Source organism: Acanthopagrus latus, chromosome 24, assembly GCF_904848185.1.
Source record: "Acanthopagrus latus isolate v.2019 chromosome 24, fAcaLat1.1, whole genome shotgun sequence".
NCBI classification, from domain to species: domain Eukaryota; kingdom Metazoa; phylum Chordata; class Actinopteri; order Spariformes; family Sparidae; genus Acanthopagrus; species Acanthopagrus latus.
The window spans coordinates 954,304-975,205 of NC_051062.1; the positions used below are offsets into that span (position 1 = coordinate 954,304).

The 20,902-nt window shown below is 39.6% G+C and overlaps 1 protein-coding gene across 1 annotated transcript in view; it reads right to left on the reverse strand.

Annotated features, from left to right (window-relative positions):
* The window catches only part of prkx (protein kinase X-linked), a 40,751-nt gene that overhangs the window by 6,022 nt on the left and 13,827 nt on the right, over positions 1 to 20,902 (reverse strand). Inside the window, exons 5-7 of the mRNA XM_037091581.1 lie at positions 13,555 to 13,674; positions 8,027 to 8,122; positions 4,244 to 4,301 (exon numbers count right to left, since the gene is read on the reverse strand). Coding sequence (XP_036947476.1) covers positions 4,244 to 4,301; positions 8,027 to 8,122; positions 13,555 to 13,674 — 274 coding nt within the window. The remainder of the gene's footprint in view (positions 1 to 4,243; positions 4,302 to 8,026; positions 8,123 to 13,554; positions 13,675 to 20,902) is intronic.

Genomic DNA, 20,902 nt, shown 5'->3' on the forward strand with positions numbered 1-20,902 from the left:
TATTTTTGTTTATAATACAAAAATAGCAAATTACACATTCCATTGACCCGTAGCTTTAACTATTATTTAGCAATTTTAACGTTAACTGTTACTTGTTGATTAAAAGATACAGGTTCATTACAGAATGTGAACATGGTAAACATTTCAGCCCCTAAAAATCAGCATGTTAGCACTGTCCTTTTGAGTAGTATCATTTAGTAGCATTTAGCTCAAATCACTGCTAAGCCTAACTAAAGTCACAGAGCTACTAGCATGGCTCTAAACTTTTGGACTCAAAGTGTTCGACAACATTAAATACCCCACAATTAATCATAAATCTCTTCTGTGTGATAAAAATGGCGGTTGTTGACAAATGTCTAAACGAGACTACAGAGATTGTAGGGGCATTAAACCTCATCACAGTGAACACGGAGACTCATCTACTCACTAGTCTGTCTTAGCAGACCGACTTCAGTTACAGATTATTCTAAAGGGGGGTACACACATCACACATAACAATAATCGGGCAGATTTTGCTCCGATTTTAGCCCTTCCTGACCGCAGAAGATTATCTTCTGTCTTATAAGATTATCCTATACAATGAACCTGTGGTCTGTGGTGTGTTAAGAGTCAATTTGTCCTGATAATTTGCTCAGAAACGGGTCGCGGCCGACAAACGTAAATGTTAAACTTGTTCAATATTTACGACGAAAAATCTTTATGTGTGTGGGGAAAGCCGACGACTCCTGAGTCACTACTCTGTGAAATGTGACGTAGCCAACCAGCTGACTGAGGAACATGGAAGCGGATGTAAATAAAAACAGAGACGAGATCTAACTTTTCCTATGGGGGTGTTTGAATTAGCCATTTTAATGTTTTTAATGGGTTTAGAGTCGGTGCTAACGTTAAATGCTATGCGCTACTGATAACTGTCATGCTGAGTATGACTGTATTCTTTATATCTGTCGCCACAGTAAACAGAAGAGGGTGGTTAGTCAATAATATGATGTAATTGCACATTTGATCAATTTTATAATTTTTTTTAAACCCATGAACACAAGAATAAGATTAGATTAATATCAGCCCTGGAACTGTACCATACTGCACATTCTGACAGCTGAGAATATTACTCTCAGGTATTGTCCCCGCAGTCTATAACTGCAGGCTGAAAATCACAGGACATGTCTGTTCTGTCCTGAAATGTGTGTTTCTCTTCTATAAAACACATTCTACATCTTGGAGGTGACGTTTTTACACATGCGGCCCCTTCTCCTTTCAAACGGAGCAGAGCTCCAACAGCAGGAGAGACACAGACACAACACCTGAGGGAGAAGCAGGTCCGCCGCGGACGTGCACGAAAAAACAAGTGCATCGCACCGAATGTGTGCCGGTACGGTGTCGTGTTGGGTTGTTAGCGTGTATAATGCGCGCCTACATTTATAATAATGGTTTTGTGCGCACTGATGACGCCATATCTGAAACACACACACGCTTTAACCAGGATGGCGGCCAAAATCACCCAGGCATGAACGCACCGGGTCATACAGTGGCAGAGGGAGTCTCAATATGCGCAAAAAAAAGAAAGAAAGAAAAGCCAAGACTTTCGAGTCATCTGTGTCAAGTCTAAGTCAAGTCTCAAGTTATGAATGCCAAGTCAAAGTCAAGTCGAGTCTTTCATCAGTGTTAGTCAAGTAAGTCTCAAGTCCTCAAATTTGCGACTCAAGTCTGACTTGAGTCAAGTCATGTGACTCGAGTCCCCCACCTGTCATACTGGTGGTTAATGCAAGTGTTGTGTGTTGTAAGAAAAGCTCACATTCCCTCCTCCCCATGTCTTTCATGTTTTAAAACCTTTATTTACTCTTTTTTTTATATACAGTCTATGCTCTTTTCCATTTATAAAGAGCCCGGTGACGCTGGGGTTGTTGCCATTGGTTACTGTAGATCACGTTTGATCACGCGATATTTCTGGCTCAGAGGACTAGATTCTAGATCGGCCGAGAGACAGATAATCTTTAAGTGTGTGGTGTCCTGTGCTGAGAATATCGGAGCACACCACAAACGGTACGATCAAAGCTGATTTTTTGTTGAGGGAACCAGGGAGATGCTAACTTCAGGGTTAGCCTACAAAAATATGTCATCCCCACACCACTCTACATTGGAATCAGCACTGGCCCTGAAAAATTGAGTATTTGTCTGGCTCTACATCTTTGATAAACCAAATTTACACAACAGTTACATCTCAGACCAACTGTTAGTTTTTGGCAAGATCAAACTGTCATTTTCTTGAGTCAGGACTCAAATCAATCAGAAAAATCAAAGTAAATCAGATCTCAAACATAACATTTGTGAAAGTGCTGTTATTAATTAGATAAATTAATGAAAGATGCAGTTTAGATAAAAGATGCATACACAATACGCTGCATATGCTACCTGGAAATGATAAACACTGTGAGTGGTTCTACAGTGTCAATTATCAATTACAGACTTGAGATTTATTATTGCATCTTTTAAATGCAATTGTAATTAAACACTGTGGAAGTCTTCCATTGTAGTGGCACAGTCCAGCCTCTGCACATGAGAACAGACAGCCAGTGAGTACACAGAAACATCAGTGTTAATGAGCATATGACTGGAATATTGGCAGCCACAAATTAATATCATCTTGTCTGGGATTATATAAGTTAATCACTGGGTTTAAACAAGTATTTGTTTTATTGAGAGCAGCTCTCAGTCTGCAGCTCCTTTCATTGATGTTAATTGAAAAGCTCCAGTACCCCAGTTTGAACGGGAATCTACACGGCAGCCATTGATAAATGATGAAGGGGCAGGCTCCCAGTATAATGTGAAATGAGCACACCGTCAGTAGAAAGAAAGGCTCTTAACTTTCTGACGTACACAGTGAAGTTAGACTAAATGCTTTCCTTTCACATTTCTTCTTCTGTTAGGGCTCTGAAATGGTTATGTTCAGGAGGTTTAATTGGAGTGAAATTGAGCAGATTTATGAGTTCTTTAATTCCAATCTCATCATCAGGGGATTGACGTCAATATGAGGCTCTCTTAAAATACATTAACTACAGTAAATCAAATTATTGCTTTTAGGAAGGCAGCTCACTGCACATGAAAACGCTGGAGCTCTAATGGAAAGGGTCAGTTTGGGCTCAGACTGCTGCTGGGAGCTATTGTTGCTACATTAGTTCTGAGCTATTTATACTATTTGCCTGAGATCTAGGCAGTCTCAACTGTAACTGTATAGAAGTTATTGTAAAACTAAACTATTGTAGGAGAGCATCAAGTCACAATAACAGTTATATAAATCTTACATTGCACTGTCTAGGTTTTAATCATGTGCAACTCCCACATTCAAAATACAGCTAAGAGCACAGTGAAACTGTTGGGCTGTACCACTGTGTAAATGCTTTTTTAAATTTTATTTAAAATCTGACCGTTAAGGTGATGCTGGTTATCAAACATTTATATATGATTATCTTCATAATGTACACAAATGCAGAGTAAATAAAAAGGTTGTTATATTCATCTGGGTTGCACTCAGTAATTAACAAGTGCTCATAGCAATAAGCAGTGGTGAGTAAGTGGCTACACACTGGGGATTCATGCAGGCTTAAAAAAAGTACTTGTTTTGCACAGAATGTCCACTTACTACATTCTTTTGTGGCTTTCAACAACATTTCATGGTCTTTGTGTTTTTAACAGGGGTACGCCTAGGGGGTATTCAGAGTTATTGCGGGGGTACATCAAATTATAGCTTGATCATTTTCGGAAAGTTTTTATTTTCTCTCCAAATGTAAATGTGTTGCTTGGCACCTTTTCTGTCTGCTTTCACATCTCCACTGTAGACTAAATGAATTACTTAACTCACGTTTGTCCTGTGCTGGTGCTGGTTGTGCAAATATGTCTTTGTGTTGTCCAACTGTGCTCTCTGTTGTTATGGCTTGACAAGTCATTAAAAAACACTTCTGTAACTGTGTTGCTGAGAGGAGCATGTATGTTGCTTCTGACTGTAAACATTTATATTACAAGTCAGACCTATAATAGAGGCAGCCACAGGCACCCATCCTGCTGAAAGTAAAAAACCTTCTGTAAGTGTTACTTCATTTGTCGCTAATTGAGACTGTGGAGCTTCAGTCACACTGTGGGCCTTTCATATCCTGTCCTTGTCCTCATACTGCTGACGTCAAACTACCTACCAGAGGTATGAAATATGGTTCCATGTGGTTCAGGGAGACAGGAAATCTAACCAACTCACCTTCATGTTGCCTAGCCGCCGAGCTCGGTCAATGACTAGAAATTTCTTGATGAGGTCTCTGGGGGGAAAAGAAACAGTGAGTCAATCCAAAGCCGTACAATCTCTCTCCCTCTCATGAGCAAAAACTGTCAGAGGGTCCTCCCCAGCACTGTCAGCCTTTAAAAAGTGACAAGGTCAGGCTAAGTGAGTTGTGTTCTTCTGACAATCTTTTAATTGAAGAAAGTGAGCACTTTCTTCGAGACAGGCTCTTTGAGAGTATAGACGTAGATATCCATGAGAGAGGAATGAGGATGATTCACTGTGATCTTAAAATGGTGAAGTGTAGGCTGTAGGATGAAATGTGATAGGTGCTGACGAACAGAGAGCTTTTGATGAAGGTACCGTATCTCACATCCCAACAGCTGCTGACAGGCTCATAAATACAGCGGCTGGATGTTGGCAAGTCAGCTATTTCTCCGTTTCCGACTAAATCCCTCCTATGCTTAAAGACAGGCCTTTGGAATGATATGTCACAGAGAAATATTGTAATCAGCTCCAGGGGAAAATATTTGTATTCATGCCTTTTCATGGATTTCATGAAGGAGAATTTATCCAGAAATGATGGGGACAAAACCCCATGTTTGCTTTTCATTTTTCCAATTGCAATTTTCAATCTTTTTACCCCGTACAGCTGCAATAATCATTACGGATTTGATGCCATAGATGAAAATTTGGGATCAAGGTAAGTAAGGTGGTTTGCAGCAGCTGTGTTAGGAAAGGCAAATTTATTCGTATAGCACAATTCAGACACAAGGCAACTCAAAGTGCTATACAGGGGTATATAAATTACATCAATTATTCATTACATCCTATCATATCCGATCATATCCCAGCATATCCTATCATATCTCATCATATCCCATGGGGCGGCTATAGCTCAGGAAGTAGAGTGGGTTAGTAATCAGAAGGTCACTGGTTAGAATCCCAGCTCCCTCAGCAGCATGCATCTTGAGCAAGATACTGAATTTCAAATTGCTCCATATGAGCAATTGGCATATTGCATGGCAGCCTTCACCAGTGTATGAATGTGTGTGTGAATGGGTAAATTTGTGTAGAAATGCAAATCCATTTACCATTACCCATCAAATCCTATCCCATATTTAAAATTTTTAAAAAAAAATCACAATAAATGGGACATCGACTAGAAGTGGTTTTATGATCAGCAGAGGGATATCTTCTCTTTGTAAGGGTCTTAAATGAATACTGAACTCTATCTGTTTATTCGTTACAGCTGCTCCCATTCAAAGTCAAGAATATGCAAAAAAAAAAAAATCAATAAAAAAATTAAACAATAATGGTAATAATTATCATTATTATTATTGCTATTATAATTTGACCTGGATCCTATCACTGGGACAATTAAGAATAGGGCTAGAGTTAGCCATTTACCCTCCTACACATTCTTGCCAGCCCCCTGGGGAGCCAAACACGTCTAATGAATCACATGCAGACTTCCCAGCACACTGACAGCAAAGAAAGGTGTGGAGGTGGTGCAGAGGGCAATAGGTCAGGTCAACACAATGTCAACATGTCTATAACAAGTCCTTAACAACCAACAAATTTTATGGCTAATGTCTTACTGCCAGGGTCACCCTGGGACAGTAGGCCAGTCTGATGCTGCTGGAGACACAGTAGTCTCTGCTAGGCCTTTCACTTCTTGACGGATGGGAGTGTGTGACGTGGAACTGTGTAAGAGTGATATAAATGGTGGAAATATTAAAAATCCTTCTGTCTGCTGGCTACAAGATAGATGGCTTAACAGTAGGAAGCTGTGGCTTCGCTGAATTATCAGGGGAAGCAGTGTGTGTCTGGTCTCTCCGGGGCCACTTTATCAGGACTGATCGAGCGCGCGCGCACACACACCCACACACACTCATTTTGCAGAGCCTGTAATCTTGCACATTCCTGCGCCTTCCAGCTGGTCTAATGGGTGGTGTGAGTAGTTGGGGAACCTGTCCAAATCAGCTGGGTGTGTCATTAGTGGATACAGGTCAACCTAAAGCCCCTCTTTAGCTCCAGGGAGCTCATTGTCCCTGTGTTAAAGGGGACTGCAGCACTTAAGACAGCCAATGTGGCTCCACAATCGTTTTAAGTATTATGCTTTAATAGGCATTTAAATGGTGGTTGCGGTGGGGGAAGTTTGGTGAAGTGCGTCAGTGACTCTCAACAGGGAGACTGTCATTTCTTGACTGGCCACAGCTTATGAAGATGTTGACCTGTAGGCCAGGTTTTGGTTGTAGAAGGGCAACAGGGCTGGAGCTAAAACCAAGGACATTCAGGCCAAGTTCCTGGTGGGGCTTGTATATTCAAGGGAACCTTTTGGCCAATTTGAGCATTTTTTTAGACTGAGTTTATTTAAATGTGATTAGTATCTTAAAGTCAACAAGTCGCAACCAGAACATTACATGTGTAGAGGATGTCATACAGATGAAACTGCTTAAAGTTCCTGTTCCTCCCTGAATGGGGCCCTAATCGGCCAGTGACAGGCCAGAAGCTGAAGCATTATTTCGCTACTGATTCACTACCGATTTCACACCTGCCTTTGTGAAATCAGCTGTTCTTACTGTATCATTGGCATACAGTATTCGACGTGTGTGAGAAAGTTTAGAAATCGGTGCAATATAACAAGCAAAAACTTTTGTTATAAAATCATTAATTCTTGAGCGATATTATTTTAATTGTGGATTTAACAACAAGGGGAAAAACCATAAGCCAAAAAAGTTATTAGGGTTCTAACCCCAAAGGGGCAGAACCCTATTGAAGTTTGTGCCAGTTTGTTATTATGATAAGGGTTCTAACCCCGTATGGCCCAAAGACTGGAAATGGTGTGCATGGTGAGCCCCGTCAGCCAGACGGTGGTGCAGTAATTAAGGTTTGAAAATGTATTATTTGGAAGGCCACGCCCCTCACACTGTGATTCTGATTAACTTGATATTTTACACAGTCCAGCTCGATGTGCTCTACAAAAAAGCCTCTTGGACCATAAAGGTCTGCCTGACTAGAGTTTTGCAAATTTGGATAATGTGAAAAACAGTAAAATGAATAGAACTTTTGAAAGATTGACTCTATCAACACCAACTTTAGTATACGGCTTTGGAGGATGAAAAGACAAATTTCTTTTATAAATGAGCCAGGACGGGGCTTAGAAATGATGGGCCATAACTCCCACAACCTTTGCCCTATCATCACAAAACTTGGTGGGCAAGTAATAACTAATATCTTGAGTGCCATGTTGATAGGTGACAGTGGGCGTGGCCTATTCATCATTAACCATCATTGTTTGCATTTTATTAATTTATGGCAAGCTGGAAGGACCCAGAGAGACGAAACTTGGTATGTTGAGTATAAATGACGTCCAAATGCTGCGCCAAAAATTTGATCCCAATCCGTCAAATGGGGGTGTTATAACATAGGGTGTAAATTTCGAAAGGCTCTCCCTGCCAAGCCATAAGCGCTATTGACTTGAAATTTTCCATACACGTCCTCCTGATAGTCCTCTACAAAAAAGCCTCTTGCACCATGAAAGCCGCTAAGACAGCTTTTTTGCTAATTTGCATAACGTTAAAAACAGTAAAATTAATAGAACTTTTGGAAATATTGATGCTATCAACACCAAATTTGATATACTGCATCGGGGGACTGAGCCTGTAACTTCTGTATATATATATATATATATATATATATATATATATATATATATATACATATGTGTACTCTGATGCCAGCCTGGTCTGAGGAGCTTACTTGACATAGAAATCCAGATGGCGTGGGAATTCCAGTTTTCCAGCCAGGATCTTCTGATAGATTCCAAACGGATTGTCATCAAAGAATGGCGGGTACCTGTAGAGAGAAATAAATGTAATCTCCAGCCTGCTCCTCTGAAGCTGCACACACACTGTCACAGTGAGCAAACCCAATTTGTGCTTTGCGAGAACAGCATGATGCAACAAACAGGTAAGGTGGGCAAGAGCTTACACACATTCACCTGGATAAGTATGAACAAAATGTAAGAGAGGTCACCATTTAAAGTCTGGGGGCTATGAAAACTTTGCTGTAGACAGAGCAGCCGTTGTTCACAGCTGTTTTGAAGATTCGGTGTGTGTGTGTGTTTGTGTTTCTACCACCCACAGGCCCTCTGCTGCTGCACTGCACTCCACTAAATGCTTCCCCAGCTCTCCTGTTTTTCCCCTCTGCTCCAGTCTGGACAAGTCATTACCCACAAATTACATAATGGGACCAGCTCTAAATGCATTATGCATGGGGCAGACAGGCACATAATCGCACCAGTTTGTCACACGCCACTTGCCTTCCAAGTGAAAAGCTCCAGAGTCAGGGAACTGGGATGGGGGCATCTAGGAGCGCCACAGACTCTGCTCAAGTGTTTTTGTTTTTCTTCTCCAAAACTGCTGCTGTAATAGGTGGAAAATCTGGGTCACTGAGGCAAAATGGGAGGAGGATAACATGACATGACCATTTTGTAACTTAAATGATTTGTTTAACAGGAGACAATACTAATAATATCAGTAAAGGGGCTGTGGGACTTAAGGTGGAGACTTTTTGCTTCAGAATGATTCCCCTCTGAATGTTTTGTTGAGTGGATAGTAAAGGTATTAAAAAAATAATTTACACTACTCTTGACATCCTGTGAAAAAAAAATTGTATCCATCAAACAAAATATCAAATTAACTGTTAACATTACATTTAGGTCTGCCATTAGACATTTAATTGACAAGATGTTAATGCATGATGAGTGCAGACCACTTTTAGGGTTTGCATTATTCCAATTAACAGTCTGCATCAAGTTTTTATACTGAATGTTTGTTCAATATTGAATGCTTTAAACAGCTACTTCCTGTTCAGTGGGTAGCACTGAAAAGCAAATTACTTTCGTTGAAAGCAAAAATGGTCAGCAGAGAGCGTCACTGACATATAGTATCACAACAGACAGTGCACATTTAGATATACATTGCACAGGTATAGGCACACAGATCCTTTTAGTGTATGTAGCATTTCTATTCTATTGTAATTTATATGTTTGTTTGAGTATATTCTTATTTTGTATCCAAATGTATATTTCTCTTAGTCAACTAAGAGCTTGTGCTGCTACTTTTTGTATTGTATCATTTTGTACACTGGTTTTTTCCCCCTTTGCTGCTATGCCAAATTTAATTTCTCAAACGGGTGATCAGTGAAGGTAGGTTATCTTATGTTAACAGGTTAGTCACTTAAATAAGACAATACCATCTTTTTCTGTGAAAGAGCTTCCTAAAACCATGGGCTGTATGGTGGAGTTGTGTGCCATGGTGTATGTAGAATATGCTTTTCATTCTTAATATCAGCAATGTCTTTGATATGTGCTATATTTGTCTATCTTCAGTTTCTATTTCATTGAATTTGCATGGATGTGACTTGTAGCACCTGAGAGTTGGGGACATACTGAGACTATTTATACTCCCTAGGGATGTATCTTTTATTGTAATGTCCCTATGAACTTTTCTTTGGAGATAAACAGAGGAAAAAAAAAACATATTTTATGTGGAAGTTAAACAACTCGTAGAAAACATTTACTTTTGTTACATGAGTAAAATTATCTTTATTGTGACTTTTGGAGAGGTATCACAGACATTAGGTGCCAGCACCAGATAGTGTGTTATCCGTCAGAAATACTGAAGACACTTTGACTTTGTGGGTGGCAGACTGGTGTGACAGGACAGACTGTTTCACCAGGCTGACACTTCACTGAAATGAGCTGGGTGAGGAATGTCCAGTGAGCCAAGGAGAGGTAAGAGATAGGAAAAGGGTCAATTTCATTTTTATGTAGCCAATCCAGACAATGGAGCAGGATAATAGACACAATCTAATTAGAATTCCAAAGTGGTACTCGCATTCAGATTAAAATACTTCTTGATGCAACTGATTTCCAAATTTAGCATGAAGCCCACGCTGAGCCAAACATTCAGGCCACTGGAACTGAGCAAACCAAGCAAGTTGTCATGGCTATCCTACAAACAGAGGCAGGTCTTTGTCTTGGGGGTGAAGACAAAATACAGGAGGCAGATTTTCAGGGTGAGAGGAGTTACAGATCAAACACACAGCCACATGTACAACTCCATATACACACACGGTGATTGTTTTCCATTAAGACCAGAAATCTGGCCCTGAAGGCAGGATTATGGAGGAAGACCCAGTTTCCTTCTCCCATTCTGACTTGGCTTCCTCCCTTGGAGGCCCTGACCCATAACTCAATGTTTTTTCAACTTGTGCTTCAAGCCAGGGGAGGATGATCCACCATTGCTGAGTTTTTCAAAAGCAGCCGCTACATTCTTGGATCAGGACCCCTGACAAACAGCTACACAATATGGCAAGATGAAGAGAGCTCTTTGTCTGGGGGGGTCTTATAATGGTCCCCCTCCCTGGACATGTCTGCTGATGTGCTAAGGGCAGCACAGCAGCATGCAGTCTCTGCCAGGACTGCAATACTTCAAAGCCTGCACTGATGAATACTGGGAGAAGGTCACATTCCTGACAAATTCAAAGCCACGTTTAGTTTCACGTAAACAGATATGAAGAGCAAGGATTTATGGGTGATGGTAAGCCGGGCTCACACAGGTAACATTTAATTGGGACTAGAGGAAGTGCTCCACATTAGTTAAAGCAGTGGTCAATCACTGGTTTTCTACAGGAATAACTCTATATAAACTAAAGGGACATCTAATCAAATTAAAATCAAAATAACCATCCTTAACTATTTATCACATTTTTTGCTATATTTTTAAATGTGTCTGCAGTTTCTGCACCCACAACAATACAATGGTGGTGAATGGAACCTGTTTAGAATTTATTGTAGTGCTTGAAAATACAGTCTGCACAAAGTAGTGGATCAATGGGGTTGTCCTTCAGGACTATTCAATATTCTAGATAAACAACAGATTTATCAAAACGATTTTGTGTAATATGAAAGTTGATGCTTTTCCTGAAAAACATCATCCTTATTGTGAATCAATAATTTTAAAACATGTGCCGGGTCAAAAGCAATTGTTTGTTCATCTTTGTGTAAGAATTCTGACAGTTGGTTTTACGTTCTAACAAGTTTTCACATGGTATCCCGTGGTGTACAGTCATGTGAAAAAATGAGGACACCCTATGAAAGACTGTTTTTTAACATATTTGAATATTAACAATACTGAGAGGTTCAAGTAATATATAAAAAAACAAAAAAAAAACAGAAGACTTACTGTAAAATGTAATTTAAAAAATGCAATTTCTGGTGTAAATGAAGACATCCCCATCCACTTTGTCCCACTTAAAATGACTAAAATCACACACATGTGTCTCACATCAGGTGCACATGATTAGAACACCGTTGATCAGTATTTTAAAGGAGGCTTTCCCTATTTAAACCTCAGACCGCATGTTTCTATACATACTGATACAACTGTTCAGCAGTGATACATTTACCATTATAGAAAACAAAGAGCCAGATTTGAACACTTTTTTTTTTTAATCTATTCATTTAAAAAAAAAAAAAAAAACAAGGTTTATTTTTGTTGTTTACCTGCAATTAAATCACTTTATTTTGTCCTAATTTTTTAACATGACTTTTTGTGTTTTGTTACAAATCAAAGGCCTTGGTAGTTGCCAATTTGGTGAACAAAACGTGAGAATATTGTTCTACAATATGCACCCTGCCATCATGTTATCTAGCTAGAGTTAACATTTTAACATTTGCTAGCTAACATTAGCAATGTTTGCAACATTAGCTAGGGCACAAACTGGCAACTACTTGAGAGATGATTTGAACAACAGCAGTACTGTAACATGAATGCAATCGAAGTGGGGAGGTGCAAAGCCACATTTAGCGGCTGAATGTTATCAATAACACCTTTACTTTCAAAAGTGTGATCAGTCAAATAATATATATATTTACATTTAAACTGTCTACGATGGAGTCAGCTATCATCTGCCTGGCTAACTATCAAAACCAATTTTTAATCCAATGCTGATGAAAGAAATTCATTAAAAAATGTGCTACTTTGGCTTTGATGCAGCATGTAATCTGCAAAGCCACTAAAGTGATCAAATAAGTATCAGGTAAAAGGTACAATGTTTGCCACCAAAATGTAGTGGAGTGGAAGACAGATATGGATAAAATAGCAGATAACGGAGATAACCAATTACAGTACATCACTATTGTACTAATTGTACAGTCCTTAAATGTAGGTAAATGTACTTGGTTAATTCCATCACTATCTACAGGCAAAGATACCACTACAGGGCATTATTCTATTATCTATATTGGGTGAACTAGCCTTTTAAGAAGTTTAGTGCTCTACATATTGCATTATGGGCGAGCAATTTTGGAGAGGAAACAGAATACTTGAAAAGAATCAAATATACTAATGAAAGTTCTTGCCAAAATGACCAAAAAATTCAGGCTGGGCTATGGTATTTGGTTTAATCCATTAACACCTCAATCATAGAATATCACTTGGTGTGTCCCTTGTCCCAGTCAATGTTAATGTCAGTCTCACCTGCAGACCTGTTCTCTCACATTGCCAATAAGGCACAGATATTATTATTCATTGCGACCGACTCAGAACATAAGAATGAAGCAGAGTGCTTTCTAAAGGGGATCAGCGTCGTTTTTCTTCATCTACAACAATGATTCCCTTTCACAGATCAATTTGTCGCAGCTCTGCAGTATCCAATAAGCACACAAAGAATAGATTTCCCACACTGAGACAATAACAGCAGTATGATTAATTGAATAGTTCCTTGGTTGCATGTCCAGAGGCTCCTCCACTTCTCTGTACTCTAACTCACGTTCACTTGCAGGGCTGTTAGGTTGGATTGCATCACTAGTGTACAGGCGTTCATGTTATTGTGTCATTTTGCATTGTTCTGAGAGATGATCATCAGATTCATTCCAGTCACGTGGAGACTTGCTCAAAACGTTCATTGTCTGTGCTTCACAGAAGGAGATTTTCACCTGTGTGTATATATTTTGTGTTTGTTTGTGAAGTCAGAACAGGAACATTCTTTCTGCAGACATTCCTCTGATCTCTCAGAGACTCCAACCACCTATCACTCCAAAACACCACATGATTCAAGAAAAAATTGCTTTACTTAAAATAGCCTGTAACCTGCTTACTCTATAAGAGAGGTGATCTTCGGCACTGCTTAACCTCAGTTGCTCTGATGGAGTAGAGCGCCCCCTGGTGTTTAAAATGTATGGAGTGTGGCATATATTTTATGGAGACTTCAGCACTTACCCTGCCAGCATCTCAAAGACAAGGATGCCTAGAGCCCACCAGTCCACTGCTCGGCCGTGACCTTTGCTTTGGATGACTTCAGGAGCCAGGTACTCAGGAGTGCCACACAAAGTCCAGGTCCTGATTGCACATAGAGGCACAAAGGGTTAAACGTTGTACTGTGCTTGCTCCTTTTCCAAGAGGATCCTATTTATCTAATATTTATGAGCCATGTGTCTGAGGTTATGCTCAAATGATTTGTAAGTTAATCCACTGGTCAAGTGTGCATTATCAGCAAGTATTTCAAGAACCAGTAAATCATAAAGGTAATTCATCCCGATGCCCTGTTAGCTGTTAGCGTGCACCCCAATTATTAATGCTCAGGGAAGTTATTTATCCCACAAACTGGAACAGTACAATGTTGCCCATTGTTACAGATAAAATTACATAAAAAGGAGTAATGATTTTGCACTCATGGTTTTGTGTATGCGATTAACACAACAATATTTAAGTACATTCAAATAGAAAGCAAATAGTACATGATGAAAAAGTGACAATTGTATTTTCAAGGCAAGGTTGATTTTTCTCGCTGTGACTGAGGGCCTCAAGCAATCTTACTGTGGCATCATGATAAGGGTAGACCTGTTGAATGTTTATGTTTGTCATCATGGTGCATTATACAACAAAGGGCACAAAAGTATTAATACAGAGGTGATTTGGGATGTGCAACCTTTGTGAGATTTACTGACGAGGAATTGAAGCAGTTACATCCATCTCTGCTCTCTACAAATCCAGCAAAAACAGTCACTTTACCTTGCAGAACATGAGTGTCGCTGGTCTACCGCTGCCTCAATCGGCTACTTGTAATATTTCTCTGTTTCACGTCTCATTTTCCACAGTATCGATACTGATACCAGTTTGTGCTCCCCAACTCTCTCTTCTCTCCACAGCAAGTTCACACACACTGCTGCACTGCCCTTTTAGACCTGCCTCCTCACACCTGATTACCTTAAATACTACTGTACTTACCACACAAAGTTACAAAGTTCAATGTTGTGGTAACACTATAGTTTAAATGCACTTAATACATGTTAATGGACCGCACCCCCGGCCTGGACCAGAGCTCCAACACAGGTAACTTAAACAAGTGAATGCGACCTCTCTATTCATCAATCAATCAGTGCTGCAGTATTGTGGCCCTTTAAAAGCTCTGTAAGCTGGCGCTTATTTTGTGTTTGTCTTGCTGGGTCTGAGGAACAACTCATTTTAAAAGGAGCTTTACAAAGGAGCAATATGTCAGAAATTTAAGATAAAGAATGAAGAAAAAGAACTAAAAGTATCAACTGAATGTGGGGAAATTAGCCTTGACGTCATGTCAAATATATCTACGTCTTGCACTGAAGAGATATCTGGAGGTCAGCATGCAAACTAGCTAGCCCCAGCGTGTCCTTTCTTGTAATGTAACAAATCCACATTGTAGTATATCATAGCAAATTTGCTTTGCTGCCAATGTAAAGAGTTTTGTTATGCCATATACACAGGTGAGTATTTTGCATATGTCTTTGTGTAAAAGCCTTCAATCCATCTTCTTTTTAAAAAACTGACACTCGTATTTCGGAATTTTTTGGGGAACGCACTGCCAGAAATACATGCAATTATCTTTAAATCATTTGGAAATATGAGCAATTTAAAGACTGTATCAACATTGTAAAAACTAGGTTGCTCACAGTAATGTGTAATGTTCAGAACATTCCTTCTGCCTATGTACATACGTTGTGAGTGTTTTAAGCAACTACTCGCTGACACATGATAGCCTCTGCTTGCTCTGTATCTGTACATTACACACTGCACCTGGAAGACAACCCCTGAAGGTAAATTGAGCCTTCCATGCCACCTGACCAAGCTGTGTCATATTTTATAGTACTATGAGGATATATGAGCTCTGTGTGGATACAGAAGTAATAGATCTGGAGGTGTCAGTCTGTACTGGCAAGGTGACCACAGGATGAAAATGTAATGAGGGTGAGAGTCCAAATATAAGTACAGAACGATAAGTGAAGGATGCCTGTTGAGCATGAACAATAATAAGTCTAAAGCAGACTATTTGCCTCTGGCTGACAGAGCAGCTGACTGACACTTTGTGCATATGTAACAAACATGCACAGTGTTCTCTGTGAAATCCACTTGTCCTCTGATGAAGAGCACTTGGGCCGCCGCCAGCCTTTCATAGTCTGTCACCAACATCACCTGGGTAATGACCTCTTTTGGCCAGTTGCCACGGCGACAGTAATTTGTATGGAAATGATGTTGGTCCGGATGGAGGATAGGGAGGCTGCTGACGATGGGGGAGTAAAGCATGGGGTATGGAGGAGGCGTGTTCGCGATGGAAAGAAGACACATGTGCTGTTGATCTTCAGGGTGGCATGTGTCATCATAAAGAGGCTCCAGTTGCAATGTGTTGATGAGCTTGTCTGCCAGCAGGGGACACTGTGGCAACATATGGAGCACTGGGCTGTAATGATGCTCTATGATTTCCTGAACAGGGGAAAGTACAAGAGAGCTCATGGCAATGTCGTCTTCCTATTCCAGGCTATTCTGCTGCCCTCCATTTATATAAGTGAGTCACTTGCACATCAGAGAGGTATCTACTCCCCATCTGTTTTGCTCTCCCAGTCTGGAGGAAAATGTAATCTTGCTCCATTATGTTTACATGTCAGTGGGGGTCAATGCAACGCTGGGTGAAACGCTTGGGAGAAACACTGCAGTAAATGAGGCTGCAGTGCAGATATAAAGCCATCTCTTCTCCTCTACAGTGCATCTTTACAATTCTGCTGAGGCTGCCGTTAGGCCTCCCTCACTGGATATCTAATTCACATTAAATGACATCAGTTGGGGGAAGTTTGTCCTTCAGCGGCACTGTCTGGGGTTTCTTGGAGTTGTGAGGATACCCTCAAATTCCCAGAAGAAAATATGAGATTTTCAGACAGTGAACACACAAAGGACATGAGCGGCTGGCGTTTCCTCATTCCCTTTATATTTATACCCCACTTCTTATAAATTAAATTATACTAAATTAGTCATTAGTGAAGAAAACTTGGAAAGAAGATGGGCCCAGAATAGGTCCCCATTAACTTCTGGTGTAGATACAAGAGACTGTTCCAGGAATCCTTTCTCACCTTCTTGAACACTGCAAGATGTTTTTCAACATTTCTCGGGGACTAATGCATGGATCTTAATGAATCAGATATATTTAGGTGGCTGGCATCTATGATCAAGTTGAATGTGATCATAATCAAAATCCTGATCTGGCAATACAGTAACAAATGGGGATGGAAACCTGCAACTACTGCCGCCAATGTGCAGCTGAGATAATGAAGATGCAAAAACACCCCAACACATCTTTTATAGTATATGCAAACAGATATCAGGGATTTTGAGTTTGCATCAAGATCTGTGGGGAGAGGTAAACTAGACTATGCTCAGCAGCTGAACATTTTGAAAATGTTTTAAATTGTATTCCAGTAAGATATGGGTAAAATAAACGTCTGGTTGCTGAACACAGTCCTGACGTGTAAAAACTGTATATGGAGACATAAATTGGACATGGTAGATAACACAAACATTCTGATTTTAGAAATGTCGTACTAATTCATAAGAAACACACTGAACTACAAAGTCAAACATAAACAATAATCAAACAGGACTAATACAATTATCCAAGGCAAGTAAAACGAAACGAAGTCTGGATTACAATAAGCGGCAATTTTATTTTATTGTTTTAGTCTTTTTACCGACCTATTATTATAAGTCAAAGATTAGATCACTATTAAAATTTTTTCAAAATGTTTTTCTAAACCTGTTTGACATCTCCAGAGGCTCAAGTCTTTAAAGAAAGGAGAAAGTTTCAGTCTCCCAAGCTGAAACTGATGCAACCAGTCTGAAATCAATACAAAATGTGACTGTGCCCTGAGAATGAATTCTGAGGAACAGTATGACCTCCAGACTACACCAAGTCCTAGATGCGTTTCTTCCAAGTTGAATCAGGATTTTACACCCAAACCACACTGTACAAATAGAAGATAAATTGTGTAGCTTGCTTGGCACAGCCTGTGAGAGAATGTACAGTATGAGCTCAGTTGTACGGTGTGGACTGACAGCTGCCATCAAACACTGTAAACTGAGAGCACAGCATCCCCAACTGCCATTCAAAGCAGCCACACACACTCCAGGAAGACATGGGAGAGAAGCCAATTGTACCAAAACCCAAAGAAGGGGGCAGCTGTGGCTAAGGGGTAAGCCTGCATCTCGTTATCGGGAGGTCGTTGTTCGATTCCCCTGGTCATCATGTTGAAGTGTCCTTTGGCAAGATACTGAACCCCAAACTGCTCCTGATGTGCTGGTCGGGACCTTGCATGGAAGCCACCGCCATGAGTGTATGAATGTATGTATGAATTACTGTAAGTCACTTTGGACAAGAGCGTCTGCTAAATGCCCTAAATGTGAATGTAAATAAAGAAGTTTGTTTTAGGGACAAGTATCAAAAAAAACAACAACAATTGTTTGATATAAGATGAATCACGATGCGGATGTGAACTGTGTGTAAGGCACTGCAGACTGATAAACGTTTTGTTTTTGTCGTGTTTATGAAGGATGCAGCTTTCATTTTATAAAGTGCTGTAGTGCTGTAGGTCATTTTCCTTGTTGTTCTAATGTCTGAATAAATGCTAGAGTCACACTAACATAACTGTCAGGACTGCAGCCTGATGAGGTCAAAACTGTGACAAGTTTTTACCAAACTGTCACAGTAATGCAAATGCTGCAGTAACACACTGTTATACATAGGAGATAATGCAGATGAAATGCACATCTTGTTCCACAAGCTTATATTATGAATTATATTAATATTTGATATGTGAAGAATTTCGTATTCACTTTTCTAACAAAACAGTGGAGATTCGCATTTTAACACTGATTTTGGGGAGACGATAGTTGATTCCTGCCCTCTCTCAATGTTAACCCACTTTCAAAATCATCCACCTGCCTTTCAGACTGCATTCCCACTTGGTTTTTAAAAGCTGTATTTCAGATGGTTGGTCCAGACATCTTAGCCATTATCAACTGCTCTTTATCTCCTGGTAATTTCCCCTCCTATTTTAAACATGTTAAACACTGTTTACCCTCTTTTAAAGAAACCATCTCTAGATCCCTCTCTTTTAAGTACTTTTAGACCAATCTCATAGATGCCTTTTTTATTCAAGATTTTAGAAAGAAATCATCTCCACTCAACTGACTTCTCTAATGAATGACAATCATATTTTTGAAAAATTTCAATCTGCTTCCTGCTCCCTTCGTAGCACTGAGACTGCACTGGTTAAGGTCGCCAATGACTTACTGCTTGCTGCCGACGCAGGCATGTATTCACTGTTAATTCTCCTTGACCTCAGCTCAACTTTTGACACAGTGGACCATAATGTGTCTTAATCAGCCTTCTGAAAAATGACGTTGGTATCAGTGATGTGGCTATGGATTGGTTCATCTCTTATCTGTCCAACAGGTCATTCTCTGTAAGGCTAGTAGAAGCCTCCTCTTCTTGTGCCCCTCTCTTCTGTGGGGTCCCTCAGGGGTCTATTTTGGGTCCCCTCCTACTCACTGTTTACATGTAACCTCTGGGGCAAATCTGCATAGACAAAATATTGACTTCCATTGCTATGCTGATAATATGCAGTTGTAAGTGCCACTACAGCCTGGTAAAACTGATGTTTCTTGTATTTTGTCCTGGCTTGATGAGATAAAAATGGATGTCAAAAAATGTTCTGCGGTTGAATGACTCTAACATAGACATTGTTATACTGAGCCCCTCTGGCCCCAGCCCTAGTAACATTACCAATCTCTCCTCTAGTCTGGGTGCCTTATCTAACAATGTTCGAAAAGAGGTCCGCAATCTCAGTGTCATCTTTGACTGAGATGACATAATAATCTTTTGATACCCAGGTGACTGAAGTGGTGCAAGTCCTGCTTTGCCCAACTGAGACAGCTAACGAAGATCTGGTCATTCCTGTCCTCTGCAGACAGGTCATCCATGCTTTTATCTCCTCCAGACTGAACTACTGTAATGCACTTTATTCTGGTATTAGCAGGCGAAATATCCAAAAACAAAATGCTGCTGCTAGGTTTTTAACATGTACTAAGAGATGTGCCCACATTACACCAATCCTTGCTGCCCTTCACTGGTCACCTTTGAGTTTTAGAAATGATTTTAAGATTTTACAGCTTGTTTTTAAAGGTTTGAATGGTCAGGCTCCTGCCTATATTTTTGATCTGCTGACTCCTTATGAGCCTGATTGCCACCTGAGATCCTCCAGCAGGGCCCTGCTAATGGTTCCAAAATCTCGATCTGTCACTAAAGGTGACCAGGCCTTTGCTGTTCGTGCCCTTTGGCTATGGAACTCCCTGCCTCTTTTAAATCTTCTTAAAACACACTTTTATCATATGACTTTTTCTTAATTGTTATTATTAATTATTTTACACATCTTTTTTTGGATTTTTGACCCATTTCTTTATTGTAAAGCACTGTGAAACTTGTTTTTGAAAAGTCCTATACAAATAAAATTATTATTATTATTATTATTATTATTATTATTATTATTATCAATTATTCTGTCAATTAGTTTCATTGTTGTTTAGTCTGTAAAATTTCCAAACATGTCTTATATTTAAGAATCTAAAATCAGCAACTGTTGACATTTTGCTTGAAAAGGGACTTGCACAATTAATCAATTATCAAAATATTAAAATATTATGTTTTCTTTCAGCAACTAATCCATTAATCAGCATCGTCGCAGCTCCTCAAATCATATAAAATCATGAGTCTGATACTCCTACAACTATATTTAAGGCTTATTTTATAAGACTCAGATTTAGGCCTGCAGCTGAAAATAATTTTCAATGTGTTTATTCAAATTACGCACATAGGTGATAGTCTCTAAATTGTCAGAAATGAGTGAAAAATACTAATCACAAGTTCCTAGTGCCAAAGAGGATTAGTACTGATTAACTTGAATGAGACTGTGTCAGGTGAATTACCAATGTTATTTGGTTGGTACCAAGTTTATATTATGAACAAGTTGTTATTAGCGCCTACAAGGACCTATTTGTACTGATTTGATTTTTCAGTGTCATTCTGTTCCATTTTGTACAAACCGGATTTTTTTAGATAGACAGATTATATCGAGTTTTCCAAATCCACAATACAAACAAACTGAGATTTAAAACTAACGCTGGGCAGCTCTTTTCACTCAGGCCTGTCAGATTTAGAAGTGACTTGTTACCTCTTATATCCATTCTTAAACTCCATGCATGCAGAAAATGT